At 37.8% G+C, this 18,305-nt stretch overlaps 1 protein-coding gene across 4 annotated transcripts in view; it reads left to right on the top strand.

Moving 5' to 3' along the window:
- The window catches only part of soga1 (suppressor of glucose, autophagy associated 1), a 160,833-nt gene that overhangs the window by 93,828 nt on the left and 48,700 nt on the right, over nucleotides 1–18,305 (top strand). For all 4 annotated transcript variants that reach the window (XM_055012698.1, XM_055012699.1, XM_055012697.1 and 1 more), the window contains exon 5: nucleotides 12,844–12,906. In XM_055012698.1, the coding sequence (XP_054868673.1) occupies nucleotides 12,844–12,906 (63 nt within the window). The remainder of the gene's footprint in view (nucleotides 1–12,843; nucleotides 12,907–18,305) is intronic.

The following is an 18,305-nucleotide window of genomic DNA, read 5'->3' as shown; positions in this document are numbered from 1 at the left end:
AACATACAAACCACAACTAGAACCTCAAATGTCTGAAAACAAGTAGGATGAAGTTTAACTTTCTAACTCAAACCTGCTGCCTGTCTGTAAATCTTATATCTTACTGTTTCCTGCTTGCTTTAAACCATATATGCCTCTTGAGAAACCCCAATAACACCTTTACTGTTCCACAATACCATATTTTTATGCATTTTTTAAAATATATTTTCTTGACTTGTTTCATAGTTTTGCTCATTTTGAGATAATTGTAAACATGGGGCATTAGGACCCTGAGGACAAATGGAAACATGGCAGGACGGAGGTGAGGGAGGCGTTTGGTGTTGAAATTTAATGTCTGTTGCGTGCACACAAACACAGAAAGACACACAAACACACACACATGCCCATCGTCTTCTTAGTCCACACTGTTCAGCTTCCAACTCTGCTGGGCATGCTCATGAAAACACAGAAATCCTCCAAAACACACTAGAAATGCAACACAAACACCTGTGTTGCAGCTATACACATATATAAACACCACACACACACACGCACACACATATATATATGAATAATTCAGATCGATCAGCAGGGTTCTCCTGAAGAGCGTTCATTTGCGTGAGGTCACCTACTAACACACTGCCTTAATAAGCGGAATGTCTGGAGACACTCACATGAACATTGGCAGGAATAAAGCTTCTCTCTAATGGAAGAGGCTGGAAGTGAGCAGTGATTCTGGTAACAAAGAGCTGCAAATCCTCCTTCCTCTGCCCCTCCTCTCCCTTGTTAATTTATTCTCCTCTCCTCCTCCTTGTATCCTTGTCTTCCTTTATTCGTCATCCTTCCTTTGCACATTATCAGTTTGTGTGTGAAGCCAAAGTAAACGAACCTGAAGGAGTCTAGTCTTTTATCAGTAAGGCCCGAGCTGCACACAGAGCATCATATCCATCCTCCATCGGTCTTGCGGCTCTTTGTTGCCGTGCTAATGCTATGCTAATGCGATGCTAATTGACCATTCACTCCATTGGCTGTGGCTGCGCCGATGTGAGCTGAATCACTGTTGTGTTGCATCATGGCAGCCTGAATTTGCACAGTGGAAAAAAACACAACAAAAGACAGGTTGGGAACAGTTAAAGATGTTGTTATTAGGAGTGAATACGACGTAGATTTAGCTGGACTGTCTCCACGTGGGAGGAGTGTGATGTGTGTTTGATCACAGCTGGCTTGCATCATTGATATTTTGCAGTGCAGAACTGTCATTAGACCTGCACCAAACCATCTGTCCATCTCTTATTCAATTTTTCCATCATTCATGAACGAGACCTCAACATACTTGAACTTTCTCACTTTGGGAAGCAACTCAACCCCAACCCAGAGGGACCAATCCATGAGAACCTTGGCCTCAGACTTGGAGGTGCTGATTCTCATTCTGGCCACTTTAGACTTTACAAACCACGCAAGTGTGAGCTGAAGATTACAGTCTGATGAAGCCAATAGAGATAAATTGTTCACATAAAGCAGAGACAGAACTCTGAGGTTCCCGAACTGGACACGCAACTCAAACAGTCAAACAAGATCTATGGATGCTGTAGCTGCAAAACCTTTGGCTGCAGACAATGGCTGGTTTTATTTCTTATGAACTTAACCTCCATGGTTACTTGTATGGTGTTGCTTTCATATAGTTTGATGTGGACAATGGTCGTACTCCATTAGGCAAAAGTTTGAAGGTGCAGCACAGGAAAGGATCATCCAGACTTCCTAAATTATTTACAGTTCATGGAAACTGATTCCCAGTGTCTTAAACTGATATACTGATGAAAAAAAACAACAAAAGGTGTGGTCAGGAATCGGACCGCAAGGAGTCCAACACCCACCAGAAATGTCTTTGACTTTCTGCCTTGAATACCAACAATCTCGTATTCTCTGCATGTTTCAGGCCACAGAAGACAAATTACATGTACATCCAAACGCTTAGCTTGATTTCTCCAACATGCCCCCAAGAAGCAATATAAAATGAAACTGGAAATTCTATAACTGTGTACAAGACTTTATTGATCTGAATGTAATCAATACAAACTACATGAGTTTTCTCTTGTCATAGAGTCTGAGCGGCGCTTTGTGATACAGTTTTTATTCCTCCGCTGCATGTTTAGTCGACACCAGCGGGGAAAAGAAGCTCCTGATTTTGATCTCGCTATTTCTCTCAGTCTGTCGAAGTCAAAACCTTATCATACAACCTGTGGCGCCACAGAGAAACACTCAGATTAACATACTTCACTCAGCAGATCTGCTCTTTTTCCACCTCAGTCATTCAGTTTTTCACCATGATGCCGTTCGTTCACATCCTCTTCATCGTCGGCTTTTCATTCAGTCATTTCCATCTTGACGCTCTTGTTACGTTAATGTGAACACAGCAGATAATTGTGTATAAAAAGCTGAGAGGATATACAGTCAGTGCATCTCTGGAAGCAAAAGAAAGGAGGCTTTTGTTTTACATTTGATCAGAAAGTCCAAACTGACATCATCTAATTGCTAGTCAAGAGCTGCAGTGATTCAGTGTTGCAGATGTTCTTTTAATGATTTCTCCCAAGGTGCAGTTTCTGGTTCAAGCATTGTCATGACATAATGCAGCAAAAATGACAGTTTAAGTCATATGTATGCCTTTAATGAACAGCTTGTTGACCTCAAAAGGACAATCCCTCTCGTCATCATTTTGTTGATTTTTACTTGTCTTTTAAACTTGCCAGCAGGTTTAGGGGTTCGGAGGATTTTAAAGCTGAAATCAGAGAATTTTGCCTTTTTTTTCCTGAAAAAAAGTACTCAAACTGATTAATTGTTATCTAAATAATTGACGATTAATTTAATAATTGATAACTTATTGATTAATCAGTGCAGTTCTAATGAACAAACCTTAAACTAATAGTACTTCGTAGTCAACATTGCAGAATCAGTTTAATGACTTCATGACTTCCCTACTTGTGCGACTGCTACACTTCATTTTAGCATTCAGCGCTTTTTAAGTCAAAAGCAAAAGTAAAAGCCTGAAACTAAAGCATCCATCTTTACAAGGAGACGTTTTGGTTTTCTGCTTGTGCTCCTATTCACCTTCACTCTTAGATTTGTTTCCTAATGATGATGTTTCCGACATCAACTGACTAAAAAGAAATTTTACTTCCCATTATCCTGAAATTGCTGCCTGAGGCCAGAGAGGCAACCAAAGTAAAAGCTTTTATCTATTTAATGACAAATCATGTTTGCTTTAAGTTTGTGTGCAGCTTTTTCAAACACCTGCAGCTTTCTGTTTTCAGCAGCGATTGTTTTCCATCAGCGTCTGTATTTCTGGTCCAAACAAAGGCTCATTTGAAAGTCAAATATCTGAAACACAGCAGCATTGTTTGCAGAGAAGTTAAAATAAACTCGATTACGAAAACACATAAAAACCAGCAGCAGCATGGTTTAAATTATAAGCAACTGGAAGAACAACACTCAGATTTATTCGATTTCTGTTCCTAAATGCAGGCTTTTGGGTGACGCTGCAGCAGACAAAGAAGCTTTACGCTGGAAGTGTTGACAGCGAACCGGCTGATTATTTCCTAATTCGTCGCTGGCGGGGTCTTATGATGTTTTCTCAAAATATGTGTTAAAGTGTGAGCAAGTGTGGAAGCAGCGTGAGTGTGTCGTAATGAGCCGAGCAGACGAGGGATTTGGGAAAACACTGGTGTTGCTCTCGTCTTACCTGCCTCGAGACGCTTTACTCTGAAAACTGCTGCTGCATCCCAGGAATCGGAACGAAGCCGGTTGTCAAGTGTGACTAAGACGAAATGAGGTGGAACTTTACAAGAGCACATTTAGATTGTTTTGTTGAGTAAATGTCAAGATTGGAGCGGAGAAATCTCTTTGTTTTAATTCAGTTTGCTCATTGAAGAAAAACAAAACAGACAAATGCAAAATTGATTAGTTTCCCGTCTTCATAATGAGCTGATTTAAGAATTAGTGGAAGCTCTGCCGTTCTGATTTGTTGTGTTTTGTTTGCAGCTCTAGGAGGAACAGTGCCGTCTAATTATCTACACACACACACACACACACACACTGGTTATGCAACCCATTGTGTGCTGCATTGTGGCGACTCTTGTGTGATGATGACTGTCCTGTTCTTTCGTGCTCAGACTGGCCCTTCGCCTGCAAAAGGGAGAGAAAGTGTGAGTCTGCGGCTTCATGCACTTCAAATAAATCAATTTTCTCTCCAGAAACGTGCACGCTCTCAACGTGCACACACACACTAACACACTGTCTGACTCTGTATTCTGACAGTCGGATCTAATTTCTGCCCTCTGCGGATATTGTTTGCTGTAGTGTTTCAGTGACTACAAGGCATTTTCTGCAGACTCTAATATTTGTAAAAGCGATATTATTTACGTTGCAGTGGTTTGGAGAGACACAGCAAAGCAAGTATGTTGGAGGCTTGTACACTGAAAAAAAGACTATTTTTGTCCCAGTTTAAATGAACTGCTTCATTTTGTAACATGCAATTTAAATATTTTTTCCTAATTAAGTTAGCAAGTTACACCATTGACACTGCTTTGAGTTTGATGTGGTCATATCATCTGATTTATCTCAAATCTAGCCTTACCAATCAATAACCGATTAGTTAGTCACATAAAATGAAACCATTATTAAATATCCTGACTGCAGTCATGTGACATACACTATTTTATTTGCATATATTGTGTGATGTCAGTTGCTTACCTGCTACAGACTATTAGCTATCATCTGAAACAGCACACTAGCTAACTAAAATCATGTTCGCTATTGCCACTAGCCATTTAGCATCACGGAACACTTTCTCATGGATGCGCTTTACTAGCTAAACTCCCACAATCCTCTCTGTAGGTTCGCTAAAGTCTTAAACACAAAGAGGTTCCACCTGGTGGTGCAACCAGGTACTGCAGCTAATCTACAGTATATTTTCTTGAGTGCATGTCTTCTGCCTTATCGATTCAGATTTGTAATCAGTGAAATTATTAATGCCAATTTAATAAACTACTCATTGGCACTCCTAGCTAATTTTCAGGAAAGTCAACTCAAAGTTTCTGAGTTTTCTAATTCAAATACTTGCTTTCTTCAAATGTAACATGTTAGGGTTCTTTTATTTACGTCTTGTTTTACTTTACTCTGTAATGCTACTAACAATATCACAATTGAGTTGGGGAGGAAAATTTTGAAAAGAAAGTGTGACACACAGTGCTACAGAAGTAGTAAACCTAATTTTAGCACTTTCGCTGAAATCCCAAAACCTGCTTAAAGAGACATAATGTAATTTTAAGTTGATAGAATCCACTTAAATAAGCTGCGATGCCCAAAGCAGAAAGATAAGTGAGATTCTAATTGAAACAGTACTTTAACTACAGCTCAAATGCACTTTTTTAAGCGTATATAAGAGTGGTTCAATATGGCGTCACCCATTTGTTTGTGGACTACTGCTTTACAGTTTGATTTGTGCTAAAAGCAAAAAAAAAATGTAACAACATTTGGTTTTAGTGAAAGTTACATGGACATCTTGGCAATCTGGTCCCACTGGTGCCTGTCCAGTGGCTTACAGTGTAGGAGAACGAGCGCTGAATGGTGTAACAGGATGATCGATGGACATAGTTAAAGAAATGTAAGAAATATAGGAGTTACATAACGCTAACCATGTTCCTTATTAGCCTTTAGTTCAAGTTTGCAACCACATGTCCTGTTAAAATATCCAAACTGGTTGCCGAAAAGTCCATTTAAACCCCTAAATCATGAAATAACAGGTTAATGAATGAAAGTTTTTGAAGCACATGAGCATATACATTTGTGGCAATAAATGGACTTCAGCTTGTAAAGGTTAAATCCGAACTTCATCACGTATCTTAAGAGTCCATTTCGAGGTCTTCTCCCCTTTCAGGATTTCACGGTCGGTCAGTTCAGGTGAGTCTGAACAGCAAAAGCAAATCTGATTTCCGAGCCGCTTCCTCGCTTTCCTCACTCCCATTTTCAGGTAACAATCTCCTGTATTGCCAGTTAACCTGTGTGATGAGCTGTAACCTGAGCAGGCTGTTAAAACCTTTCCTATCTGGAAACCGTGTTGGCACATATTGGAAAAAGAAAAACTGTCGCACGCTTAGCAGCTCAGGAAGATTTCTGTCAGTGGATTTGATTCTGTTGTCTTTATTTTAGATGTTTGACAGGCAGCAGTTTTTCCTTCCTTGTGTGCATTTTGCACAAAAATACTTGCCACTAGCCCACTTTTAGTCCAAGTTTCATCAGTGTTTTCAGTGTATTTAGTCATCTATGATCGACTTTGTGCAGTTTCATCACGTTTCCTGGACTTTCCTGTTCCGTCCACCTCGTCAGCCTTTTCCATGTCCTCCTCTGGACTCGCCTGACTTTCCATCGGGGTTTTCGTCGGGTCTGTCGATGTGTCACAGCTGGTTGAGCTGCAGATCAGATTGTTTTGGAAGGAGGAGATTTCACACCGCTGACTCTTCATGCATGACGGAGGAATGACAACGAATCTCTCTTTCACTCTCCTTTTATTCTCCCTCTCACTCTGCCATCATTGTTTTCATCTTTCCCTTTGTCGCCGACCATCTTTTCCACTTTCCCTCTCCGTCCTGCATCCATCAGTTCGGCCATTTTTAGCCTTGAAAATCCTTTTTTCATCATCATTTCTGCTAAATCCTCATCCATGAGCATTTTTTCTGCATCAACAGTGTGGTTAAGGTGACAAACAGTGAAACAAATCCTGACAGAACCGTTGCTGTTGCTGGAAAACCAGAGGAAACAGTAAGGAGCTGTTAAATATGTCATCAGATAACATGGAAGTCGACCTGTTATCTTATCTGCTATGTAACCAGAGACCTGCAGGCTCAGAAACATGAGAACAGAGCTCCGGTTCACAGCGTAAATAATGAAAATTTCTAAGCGTGGTTTTGCTAAAGCAAGAATAAAGTGTGTGAAAATAATCGAGCTTTATAGGAATTAAACGGAACCACATGAAGTATAGAAAAGCAGGTCTGTCAAAGCGGTTGTTTCCAGGGAATTTACTGGAAAAAGACAATGCAACAGTCGATCTGCACAAAGATTTACTGATTATAGTTAAAGGGTTTTGCTAAAAATATCCTCCTTCAAACTTCATTTTGCTCGTTCCAGCGGCGGCTCCCCTCTTCAGCAGTTAAACAGACATCTCAGACAGCTCATAACACGAAGCGACTCCCACACGTTTCAGCCTGACGAATATGACTTTAGGCAGGCGTTTGACAAAGAGCGTCAGCGTTTTGTGGTTCAGGACGGGCAGGTATCTAATTACCGGTTAATGAAGCAGTTTTATTTGCAGTTTGGAGCGAGTCGGTGGAGGTTCAGGTTCAGTCTCGTCTGCTGGATGAAATAAACAAACTAGAGGAAAAAGAAAGGTACAAATAATAGAATAATGATGACTAAATTCCATGTAGCTGCTTCAGTTTCAGGGTCTTGATGCTGCACGTTGGTTAACTGTCACTGAAAATGAATTAGTTTGACAATAACGACTGCAAAGGCATAAGGACTTGTGAGTTACAAGCAACTTCAAATTAAAAGCTGCTGTTTTCAGTCGCTGTTTACATCTGGTTACACTGCAAAACAAGGTTAAATTACATCTATGGAAATGGTAACTGCAAAACCTCTGGTTGTTTTCAAGGTTGCAACGGTTACAAGTCCCAAAAAAAATCTATGCATCTTACAATTTTTGGTGAAAATAAATTTTGCACCGTGAGAATGACTGAACACTGAATACTGAATCCTGAAAACAATTTAGTTTAACAATAAATCTTGTAAAACTAAGCATTTTTTCTTAGTTTTTTTGGCCAGAGCTCATGTCACATGTCATAAAAAGTGCTGCAAAGTCCACATTAAAAAATGCTGTTTTCAGTCGCTATTCAAAATTCTCAGTTAAATTCAGGAAAATGGCTGAAGTCAGATTACATCTGTGCAAATGCAGCATCTGGTTGCTTTTAATGCTAGCAACTATGATGAGTACCATAAAAATGTGGAATTTTACTGCCTTTTTTAAATGAAAATATCAAGTTTTACACTGTCAAACTGCACTGGAGCAGAGATATAATTAAAAATATTCACAATTTGTTAAATTCCTGCGTCATACATCCTCACCTGCTGTGAAAAAAACCCTGTTAATAAAGATTGGTGGATTCAAATCAATGTTGCCTTTGTCTTTAAAGTATCTAGTACTCACTAAAACCCAAAGTCACTATTTTCAACTCCAGCTGCTGTATCGAACTTTTCCTCTTGTTGGTAATTCAGTAGTCAGAGAAAAAAGGAAAAGCACAGATGTGAAAACAGAATAAAGATGGTTGAATTCCATTTAGCTGCATCAGTTTTAGTGTCCTGGAACTTGAAAATGTATTAGTTTACCATTAAAAGCTGTAAAATTGTCTTTTCTTTTGCTTTGCACAAAAAAAACCAGCAACAAAATCCACACTACAAGTCGCCATTTTCAGTCGCTGTTTTTTAGTTTTAGGGAAAATATTATGATTTTGGTTAAATTACACCTTTGCAAACATTAATTATAAAAACTATGGTTGTTTTCAAGGTTGAAAGGGTTACAAGTTCCAAAAAAAGAGTTATCTCATAATTTTTATGGCTTTTTGTAAAAATATCAAGCTTTTCACCAACAGATTAGACTGGAAAAAGACAGAATTCCAATTAGCTACTTCAGTTTTAGTGTCCTGGTACTTGAAAATGTGTTAGTTTTAATGTTAAAAGCAGTAAAATTGTAAGATTTTTTGCAATTTTTTTTGGCCTGCTTTTATGTCACATGACTTGCTATTTTGTTTTGCTTTGCACACAAAAACAGCAACAAAATCCACATTATGAATCGCCTTTTTCAGTCGCTGTTTGCTTTTGGTTGCACTACAAAACTGCTCAGTTAGTTATAGGGAAAATATTGAATTGACTATTGACTGAATTGTACTCGTGCAAATGTTAACTGCAAAAACTTTCAAGGTTGCGAAGGTTACAAGTCCCAAAAAATGTAAATATCCCACAATTTTTTATGGCTTTTTTGAAGCAAGCATCAAGTTTTACACCTTCAGACTGATATATTAAATATATTATCAAAGATATTCATAAGTTTTTCAATTCCTGCATCATACATCCATGTCTGCTGTGAAAAATACTTATTATTAGGACCCTGATAACAGTTGCATAGAGACAAATTGATGTCTTCTTTGTCTTAAAAGTGTCTAACATCAGAATTTCACGCAAATTTCAACCCAGATTCCCTATTTTCAACTCCAAGTGCTGCCTCTCGCATGTTCCCTCTTGCTGACAACTCAAAAAGTCCTCATGTAAATGAAACAATGCATTATATTCATCATTTCTTTCCATGGAAACTAAACGCTGTTCAGCTGAAACCCAACAGTTCCGTCATTTGTTCAACCTCCAGCCGGAATCGATGGTTCCATTATCAGTCAGGTTATTGATCGGTGAGTTTAGAGCCATTAATGGACCGTTTGCATCCCGATAAACCGGTCTTAAAGAGAGTTAGAGGAGGGAGATGAAAAATTAAAATGTTGGGGAGAATAGTCCCAAAGAGCGGTGATGGAGGGCAGAGAGGATGATGGGATGGAAAGAGTGGAGGGAGGTTATCGGAGGGGAAAGTGACAGAAAGAGGAGAATGAAATCTGACAAATAAGCAAATACCCGTCGTGCTGATGCTGCAGCACCTGGACATGAGGAGGATTATTCAGAACATTCACCGCTGCTTCTTGATGCTGCAGCATTTTAACAGTTTACTTTACGGGGTAAAAAAAAAGACCGTTTTCACATTTTAAATATTAATAAAAAATTACCAAAGTATCATTTTTTATTAATCATTTTTCTATCTGCCTCTCTCACCTTTTTCATGCATCCGTCCCCTCAGTTTCTTTTGTTGTCAGCAGTCGCGTTGCAGAGAGAGTGGCTTGTTTCCATGGAAACGGACTGAGCCAAATGAGCTTAGCTACTCGCACTGCAATGTGTGTGTGTGTGTGTGCGTGTGTGTGTGTGTGTGTGTGTGTGTGTGTGTGCGTGTGTGTGCGTGTGTGTGTGTGTGTGTGTGTGTGTGTGTGTGTTGGTCGTAGCTGTAACGAGAAAGAAGCATGATGATGATTTATGAGAGTCTAATGCACTGGGCAGCTACTTGGAGGAGTCGAGGATGGTGTGTGTGTGTGTGTGTGTGTGTGTGTGTGTGTGTGTGTGTGTGTGTACACTTGTACCTCCACCTCACCGCTGTACTTCCATGCTCTTATCAGTGTCGCCGTGGCGATTAGAATCACCATGGGAATGATCAACGTCACCATAGCGATGACATCCAGGGAGAGGAAGTGTGTAGATACACAATACTAAACGTGCGTGTGTGTAAGTATGTGTGTGTTAAATAAGGTTAAATTTCCTCGTTTTCACTGCGATTTAAGTCTTTAGAATTGATAGTAGCACAAATATAATTAGGAAATTTGCTGCTCCTTTGGCAAAAAATGCAAATTCTCCAGTGAAATTACCCACAAACGCACATCAAACACACAAGAACAAGAAAACCGGTTAATGATTCTGTTTGTTTCTGATAATAAATGTGGAAAACATTAGCACTGATGGAGTTAATTCACTAAATGGTGATTATCATGACAATATCACGTAGTTTTGATGTTTGTGGGTGGGAATGAGTGAGTCGCCATCACTAGGTGCAGTTTGACATTCTGAGAAATCTGCTTTACTCTAAATGAAGAGATGAATCAACATAATCGAATCTCATGTAGTTGATTATGATCCTACATTAAAGAGATGGTTATCAGAGCTTATAGAGTGACTTTAGGGATGAACATCCCCATACCCTCACCACTAGTTGGCTTTTTTACACTTTCAGTTTTGGCTGTGATTTTTTTTTTGTTGTTGTTGTTGTTGTTGTTTTTTTTAACTTACCGTGGGCTCATTTTTCACTGCAATATAAAGTGCTGCACCTTTATGGAAACAGAGCAATCATGACTAGAAGTAGAGAGAACTCAGAAATATATTTTGTACAACAAAGTTACAATGACATAACAAATAACATGACAAAGAAATAAGCAAAAGTTGAATTTGATAATTTATTTTCCAAAAAAATGAAGAAAAAATGGAATTACTGTGTGCAACATTTTGCCACTGGGTGTTACCAGTTGTGGGAAAACACAGACATACTATAGATATTTTACAACTTACATTTTTTATTCATTTACATGCAAGTCTCCCATCTACTCAGTTTAAACACTGCCTGCAGTTCAACCTAGTTCCAACAAAAACTCATGTAATTGTTGATTATTTATTTTACAAAAATGGAAAAAGTGCCCACAGGTGTTATCAGTACTGGAAGCAAAATACATATGTAACTATTCATACTTTTCATTTGTTTCCATATTTGGCTCCTATTTATTTGGTGTAAACACAGCCTACAGTTCAGCCAAAAAGTTCCTGAATTTTGGTCATGTGACTGTTGGTTGCAGCTGAGTCATTAATGGCTCCATGCTTGAGTTGAATAATGCAGATTTTTTGTTTTTTGCAGAATCTGATTAAAGCAAGCTGTTCATTTTTGGCAAATTTTTTAAATGAGACATGTAGGATGAAGTGGTTTTGATTATTTCAGCATAGATGAGTAGTTCAAGGATCATCAAAATCCAGCAGTTCTCTGAGTTCTTTCCTAATAAATGGTGTAACTTTGCAGATTTTGCAAAGACAACATGCATTTCAAACCTTTAGAGGGTTAACAATGCCACATATAGGGATGGTTTGGCAGACATAGATTAAGCTTATCTTACATTAAACTGAATTTTAATGGAGAATCTTCATATAGAAGTCTGCTTTAGTCCAACACTGAGCTTAATCTGTGTCTGAGGAAACCTTGTGAGGTAATTTTGAGCTCCAGATATTCAGGCAGCAGCTGTTTACAGTCTGTAAGCTAAACTAGGAACTTGTCTGCTGGCTCTAGCTTTAAATTCTGACTTAAAAGTGGCGTCAATCTTCATGTCACATGAAGAAAGTGAATCAGCACATCTTCCAAAATGTCAAACTTTTCCTTTAAAGAGTCATAAATGGGTGAGAAATGTCAAGAATCCAAAGCATCGAGGAAAACCTGCATTTCCTTAGTGTTGTCTTCAAGATCGTGGAAACAGAGAAATTGCTTATTTTTTTGTAGTTTTTTTTTTTTTTAAGTGGAATGATGTCTTGCTAGATGGAAAAGTGTGAAAAGATTTATTATTTTCTAGTGTTGGCAGCTGAGATTGTGTCTCTGCTCAGAGGTAAAGGTAAAATCACAGCATGATCAGTTGTGTATTGTAGCTTTCTGAACAACTTGCAATAGAAGTCTGTGGAGTCAGAAAAAAGCAGCTAAAGTTTCTCATTTGGGTGTCTTTGCAGAAAAAACATACATGTAAACTCATATTAATGCACTCATTTGCAGACCAAGACAAAAAAATGGATTATTTTTTACTGAAATGGAGACGCTTTTTCCATTTCAAGTTGTTTTCTATATGCGTTAAATTATGAAGATCCATGTTTTCATAAGATTTAAGGTTGAATGAACGAGTGAAATAATGAAAAATGAAAATCCAAGACCTTTTGGGGCTTGAAAAATCAATAAATATAAGAAACGACGTCTTGGAGAACCATTTTGTTGAACAGAGTGGTCTCCTGAGTGTGTATTTGTTGTTACACAACTTTAAATTGCACCTCAGCTCATCTTCTCGCTCCTTCCGACTGAATTCATTGTTCGTTTTATCGAAGCTGCTCGCGGTCGACGTCCAACTAACGAGACTTTTTGTGTGCCTTTTGCTGCAGAACTCTCAGAAGAAACGAGGAGCGCGACCCAACAACAAACCTGACAAGAAGCTCGGCCCGCAGGTAAAACACAAACACACACAATCACACAATGCTGCTGTTTGTTCCTACAGACGCTTCAGTAAATCAGTAAGCGAAACAAAGTGCTGCTTCAGCAACCAGAGACTCTTAAACCTGCAGAGATCGAAGCAGCATGTTAGCAAATAGTGTGTTGAGCTGAAACACCTGCAGAAGTTAGATTATTATCATTGTTTTTCAAAGACTTTACTAAATATGAACAATTACTTGATTATTATTATGATTATTGTAATTCGGAAGCTGTCACGTCTGGAATATTTAGACTTCAGTGTCTTTATGTTCCTATCCAACTAACAGGCTAAAAATATGAAATATAGATGATAGATGTCAGCATATTTCTGCTGTAACTTCCAGTTTCAGTCTGGCCTCAGGCGGCTGTCACCTCTCCGGAAATGTAATCTCCTGTTACTTGTAGCTGCACTGTGACTTTCCTCCAGAGCAGAATTCAGTTATAACCAGCAGTATCTGTATTGATTTCAACACCAGTCAACACAGACCTGTGCATGTTTGCATCTATGTACAAACAGAATCTCCATCTGCAGTGCAACAACCAGAAAACTCACACCAACACATTTAATCCACCCGAAAAAGGAAGATATTTTCAAGAATAATGGTTGAAGACTGTGTTATGTTCGGGTGACGTTTAGATTTTTATAACAAACGTGTTCTTTGATTTCTGCCACCATGAACATCGTCACGCTTAGATAAATATACTGTACAGTGTTTATATTAGGAGCTTTGTCTATGGTTAATATTATTAACAATAAATGGAGGCTCAGGAATATTTCTGCAGCCCAGATGTTGGCAGTGAAGCTACATCTGTATTACACACATGGAGGTTTCACAAGTTGTCTTGCTTGTTTGTTTACATCCATCCACTCTGTTACTTTCTACAATCCAGAGCTTTCTATTTATTTCTTGTATGATTTTACAACTTCCTTACAAAATATATTCCACTACAAAGATTAACCCTCTGTGGTTCAAAACCCACCAGCAGCTTTGAAATGCATGATTTTACTTGGGAAAAAGTTGCACATATTGTTTTTTTCTTTTTTTGTTAAATATTGAATGAAATAAATTAAGTCCTAAATTTGGATGATTTATGCTGTTATAGCTGTCATACACCACAGAAGACATTTTTATGTTCTCCCTCATTCTAGTCATGATTGCTCTGTTTCCATAGAGATGCAGGACTTTATACTACAGTAAAAAAAAAAAAAAAAAAAAAAAGCCCACAGTGAGGAAAAATGTAACAAATAAATATTTAAAAATGCCCAGAAACTGCTTGACTGCTTGGAATTCAATGGGTTCAGTCTTAAGTCTTGTTGTTTTGTTTTTTTTAAACGAATGCAAAATGCAATTTTTGCAGAATTCCTTTCCCCCTCAAGCATTACTACAGAAAGAAAGAAATCTCATCAGATTTTATTTATTTATTTATTTATTTATTTATTTATTTATTCAAGTTTTTTTTCCTACCAATTAGATATCAACAGTTTAGGCTTGAATGAATGTCTTCAGTGAGGTTTGTGATTAAAAATGTGACAGGAGCAAAACATAATAATAAAAAATTGCAAAACCTGTTCAGAGTTCATAAAATAAAGTTTTATAATAAATATTTTTTTAATATTTTTATAATAAAATAAAAAGTATTTGATTCATTTCATACATTATGGCATGTGAAGGGAGCATTGCTCTGCTACTATCATGATGCCTCAGAGTATTTAGCCTGTTTAATGTAAAGATTTTATGAGAAATTGCTGCAAAAATGCAAATCTTGATCTGTCTTTTTTGTCAGCAGTTTAGTCAAGAGATAGAATGGAGATCAAAACCAATCAAAGCTAAGAAAAAACAGCAAAAAATCTAAATATAGAGCAACAAAACAATCGTTAGAAAGCATTAACATGATCAATGTGTCAGCTAAAACTAGGGCAACTCTGTTTCTGTACATACAAGGTTAATTCTAACTCGTTCCAGCTGTTTCATTCTTTCTACTTTGATCTTAAACTGGGTTATTCCCTCTTATCTTTACTCTTCTTTATCCCATCGTCACCCTGCAGGTGTTTCTACTTACTGTAATCTCTGCATACCAAGTTTTTCTTTACTTTAGGATTACAGATCGGCCTCAACATTACACTTTAAATCTCCACCTCCTCTTCACTTTTAACTCTCATGTGAGCATTTTCTCCAACTTCTTTCTGACCAAGCTCTCCTCATTAGTCGTCCAAAGGTCCTAAAAAGTCCAATTGCTGCAGTAAAAACTCTGTCGGCTTCTGTGAGAAAGTCGCTGCGAGTCAGAAGTGTTTGTACAACAACAAAGCACACAGATACAGATGAAAAAACTGCCAGAAGAAGAGAAGCTTCGCTCTCTCTGGCTGCTAACAGGAGCTCAGTCTCTCCTTCCAAACCACACACCATAAATGGCTGTAAATTCGTCGGCCCTCGCCTCGGTTAATGTGGCTGGAAATGCTCCACGGGCCGTAAAACAAACAGAGCTGCTGCTGAGGAACGACTGGGTCAGTTCAGGGCAGCAGCAGATACCAGTGGGCTTAGGAATACATAGAAGAGTTACCCACCAAGAAAACTTTAAATTACATTATTATACATAGATTTAGTTAGCCGGCGTTTCAAGTTTAAAGCTGTGTCGATTAGGGGGAAGAAAAACATCACAGTAAGCTGATGGAAAACTGAATATTAAAGCTTCCAGGTGTAAAAAGTGAAACAAATACAGAAGTGCCCACCAGGGGGCGACTCCACTGGCTCCAAAAAGTAGCCATGGTGTTACTTTTTAAAAATTCTAGTCCCATTTAGAGTCAAATAGATGATAGGCTGTGCTTTAGCATTGATTGCACATCCACAGGAGTCACATTGCAGAAAGTGCATTATGAAGTAAAGAAAGCAAATCATGCTACAACTTTCTTTTCTGCTCAATACAAAAAACTTGCATGGTTCTCATTTTGTGCCATTTTGTATGACCAATCTATGAGAGAAGTTTGTTTGATAGAACGTAATTTACTCTTATTTTATGGTTTGGGGAGTTTTTTTTAAGTTTTCTTTACAAGATACAGAGTTTGTTGACATGCTGCTTTCACACATGTACAGCAAAATTAACGAGGAACAGGAGAGAAAGTGTGACTGCATAAATGCAATGCCCATTGTAGGGCTGCACAATTGCTGGAATAAGATAAGATAAACCTTTATTAATCACAAAATTGTTTTGCCAGATGTTGCCCAGAAAAGAAAATTACATACCATGAGAAATACTGATACAATACACTGCTGAAAACAAAATCAGTCAACTAAAATAAGACTGGAATAGATAAAATATTGCTGCTAGGTAGTAAAGTGTCACACAGGATAATGAAATACCGCGAAGGACATTGAAATGTTACATATTATAATGAAAATCATTCATCTTTTATATGGATCATTGCAGAATTGGAGGACGTTTGGGCTTCAAAATGTTTGATAATTAACCTTCTCTTACAGTTTTCTGCTCCATATTCATCAATAATAGGTAATAAACTGTCAAAGGCTTGATTGGCTCAGCTTCCACATCAATGGTAGCATTTTTATTCCATGTTTTCTGTGTTGTTTGCTAACCCTACTCTAATCACAGTAACAGGGTTGCTAATCCATGCTAATGTGATCTTTTTCTCAGCAGTAGAAGCTAGATATTTAGCTGCTGTTACTGCTGACCAAGAGACAAACTGACTGATGGAAAACAGTCCAAAGAATTAGTCTGATCCTGATAATATGAAGTAGAGTGAGACATTCAATCAAGGCTGACAATGTTATGAAAATATGAAAAATAGAGGAGAGGACATAGCTTTGCTCTACACATTCTTTAGGAAAACTGTCTGATGATGTTAATTCCAGCGTTTCATGTGATTCACTGTTTTCTTCTTCTTCTACCAGCTGGAAAGGTTATGCTAACAGGATTGTTGTGGGACACACGTTTCATGCATAATAATTATTATTTAAAATAATATGTTGATTTAAAAAAATGTTCCCACAATTACAAGAGACATCAATGAAAAAAATAAAGGAGCTTTAAACTTTATTTTAACTGATTCAATTTGGTCATGAGGAGAGTGGGACAAGAGAAAAATAGGAGGAACTCCAGACTTACTTGGTATTTTAAAAAATATTTTTAAACATTCTTCTTCTTCTAACAACGACATGTTTTAGTACTTTTTTTCATAGATTATTTGAAATTTGGGACGTAAATTTTTCTCCAATTCTGGAATGACACCATATAGAGTCTGTGGTTTATTTTATTATTTATACATCATCACATTGTTGTTGTTTTGGCTAACATGCTAGAAAATTGCCGCCTTCTTCCACGTCCAGCAAACTTCGCTTTTATTTCTGTCAAATATTCCCTCTTCTTTTAACTCTACTGTTGGATACTGGACTTAATAATATTATGCATTTTATAACTGTCTGTACTCACTCATTTTCTTCTGCAGCCGTTTCTGGTCAGATATTTTGGTTTAGTCACTAATATTTACACATACTTTACCTTTATTCTTCAGCAGGTACCTGTGTTTGCTGCTTCAGTTACTGTAGTAGTGGTTGGTGAGCTACTTTAGTCTTCCAGCTCTTTATTCTTTATTCCAGTAAGTCCTTAAATAATCTTTTCAGATGACGACGTCTGAGGTAAAACCACTAATGAGTGTTCGCTGGCCGTTCTGTTTCTTTTTGTGCTTCTTTTTTCTGTTTTTTGGAAAAACCTAACAAGGAACAACCACAGAGTGAGTCGACCTCACCGTCTGGTTAGTTAACAGATCTGTACCATTATTTTAAATAGAATCAAAACTCCGGTTCAGCCCAGTTGAGTTGCTGTACTGTCATGGATTGAGAGAGGTTTTTGTCCAGCTGGTAGTTTTAGTGACCAGGAATGATGTAAAAACACTGGAACTGTATCACATGTTTCACCCGTGACCTCTAACATCATCACAGTTTAACGTGAGCATCTCTGCATGAGGAGATGTCATCTGGCGGCTTGTTGTCTTTGTTCTCCTGCATTTATCCTCATGTCGGCAGCTTTGACCAACTCTGAGTGAATCTGTCCTGTCAGGTTGTCTGTCTGTCTCTGTTTGACCTCTGGACCAGGACAGACTGAATTCATCTGTTTGTGTTTTACCAGAAAACAACAGTTCAGATAGTTCTCTTCTTGTCTTTAGGGAATAGTCACATGTGTCTTGTCTCTCGTCATTTATGCATGTCATTTCCTTTATTTATTTTGCAAAAGTAGAAAAAATAAAGTAGCTCTTTGCACAAAATCACATGATTCTTTCTGCTTCTACCTGATAAATGGTGTAACTATGTAATATTTTGTGCAGCATAACAAACTTTCAATGCCATATATCTTTAAAAAAAAG

This window comes from Amphiprion ocellaris, chromosome 8 (assembly GCF_022539595.1).
Source record: "Amphiprion ocellaris isolate individual 3 ecotype Okinawa chromosome 8, ASM2253959v1, whole genome shotgun sequence".
Taxonomy (NCBI): Eukaryota; Metazoa; Chordata; class Actinopteri; family Pomacentridae; genus Amphiprion; species Amphiprion ocellaris.
Note: the sequence above shows the minus strand (reverse complement) of the source record. Positions and strands in the feature narration are given on the sequence as shown.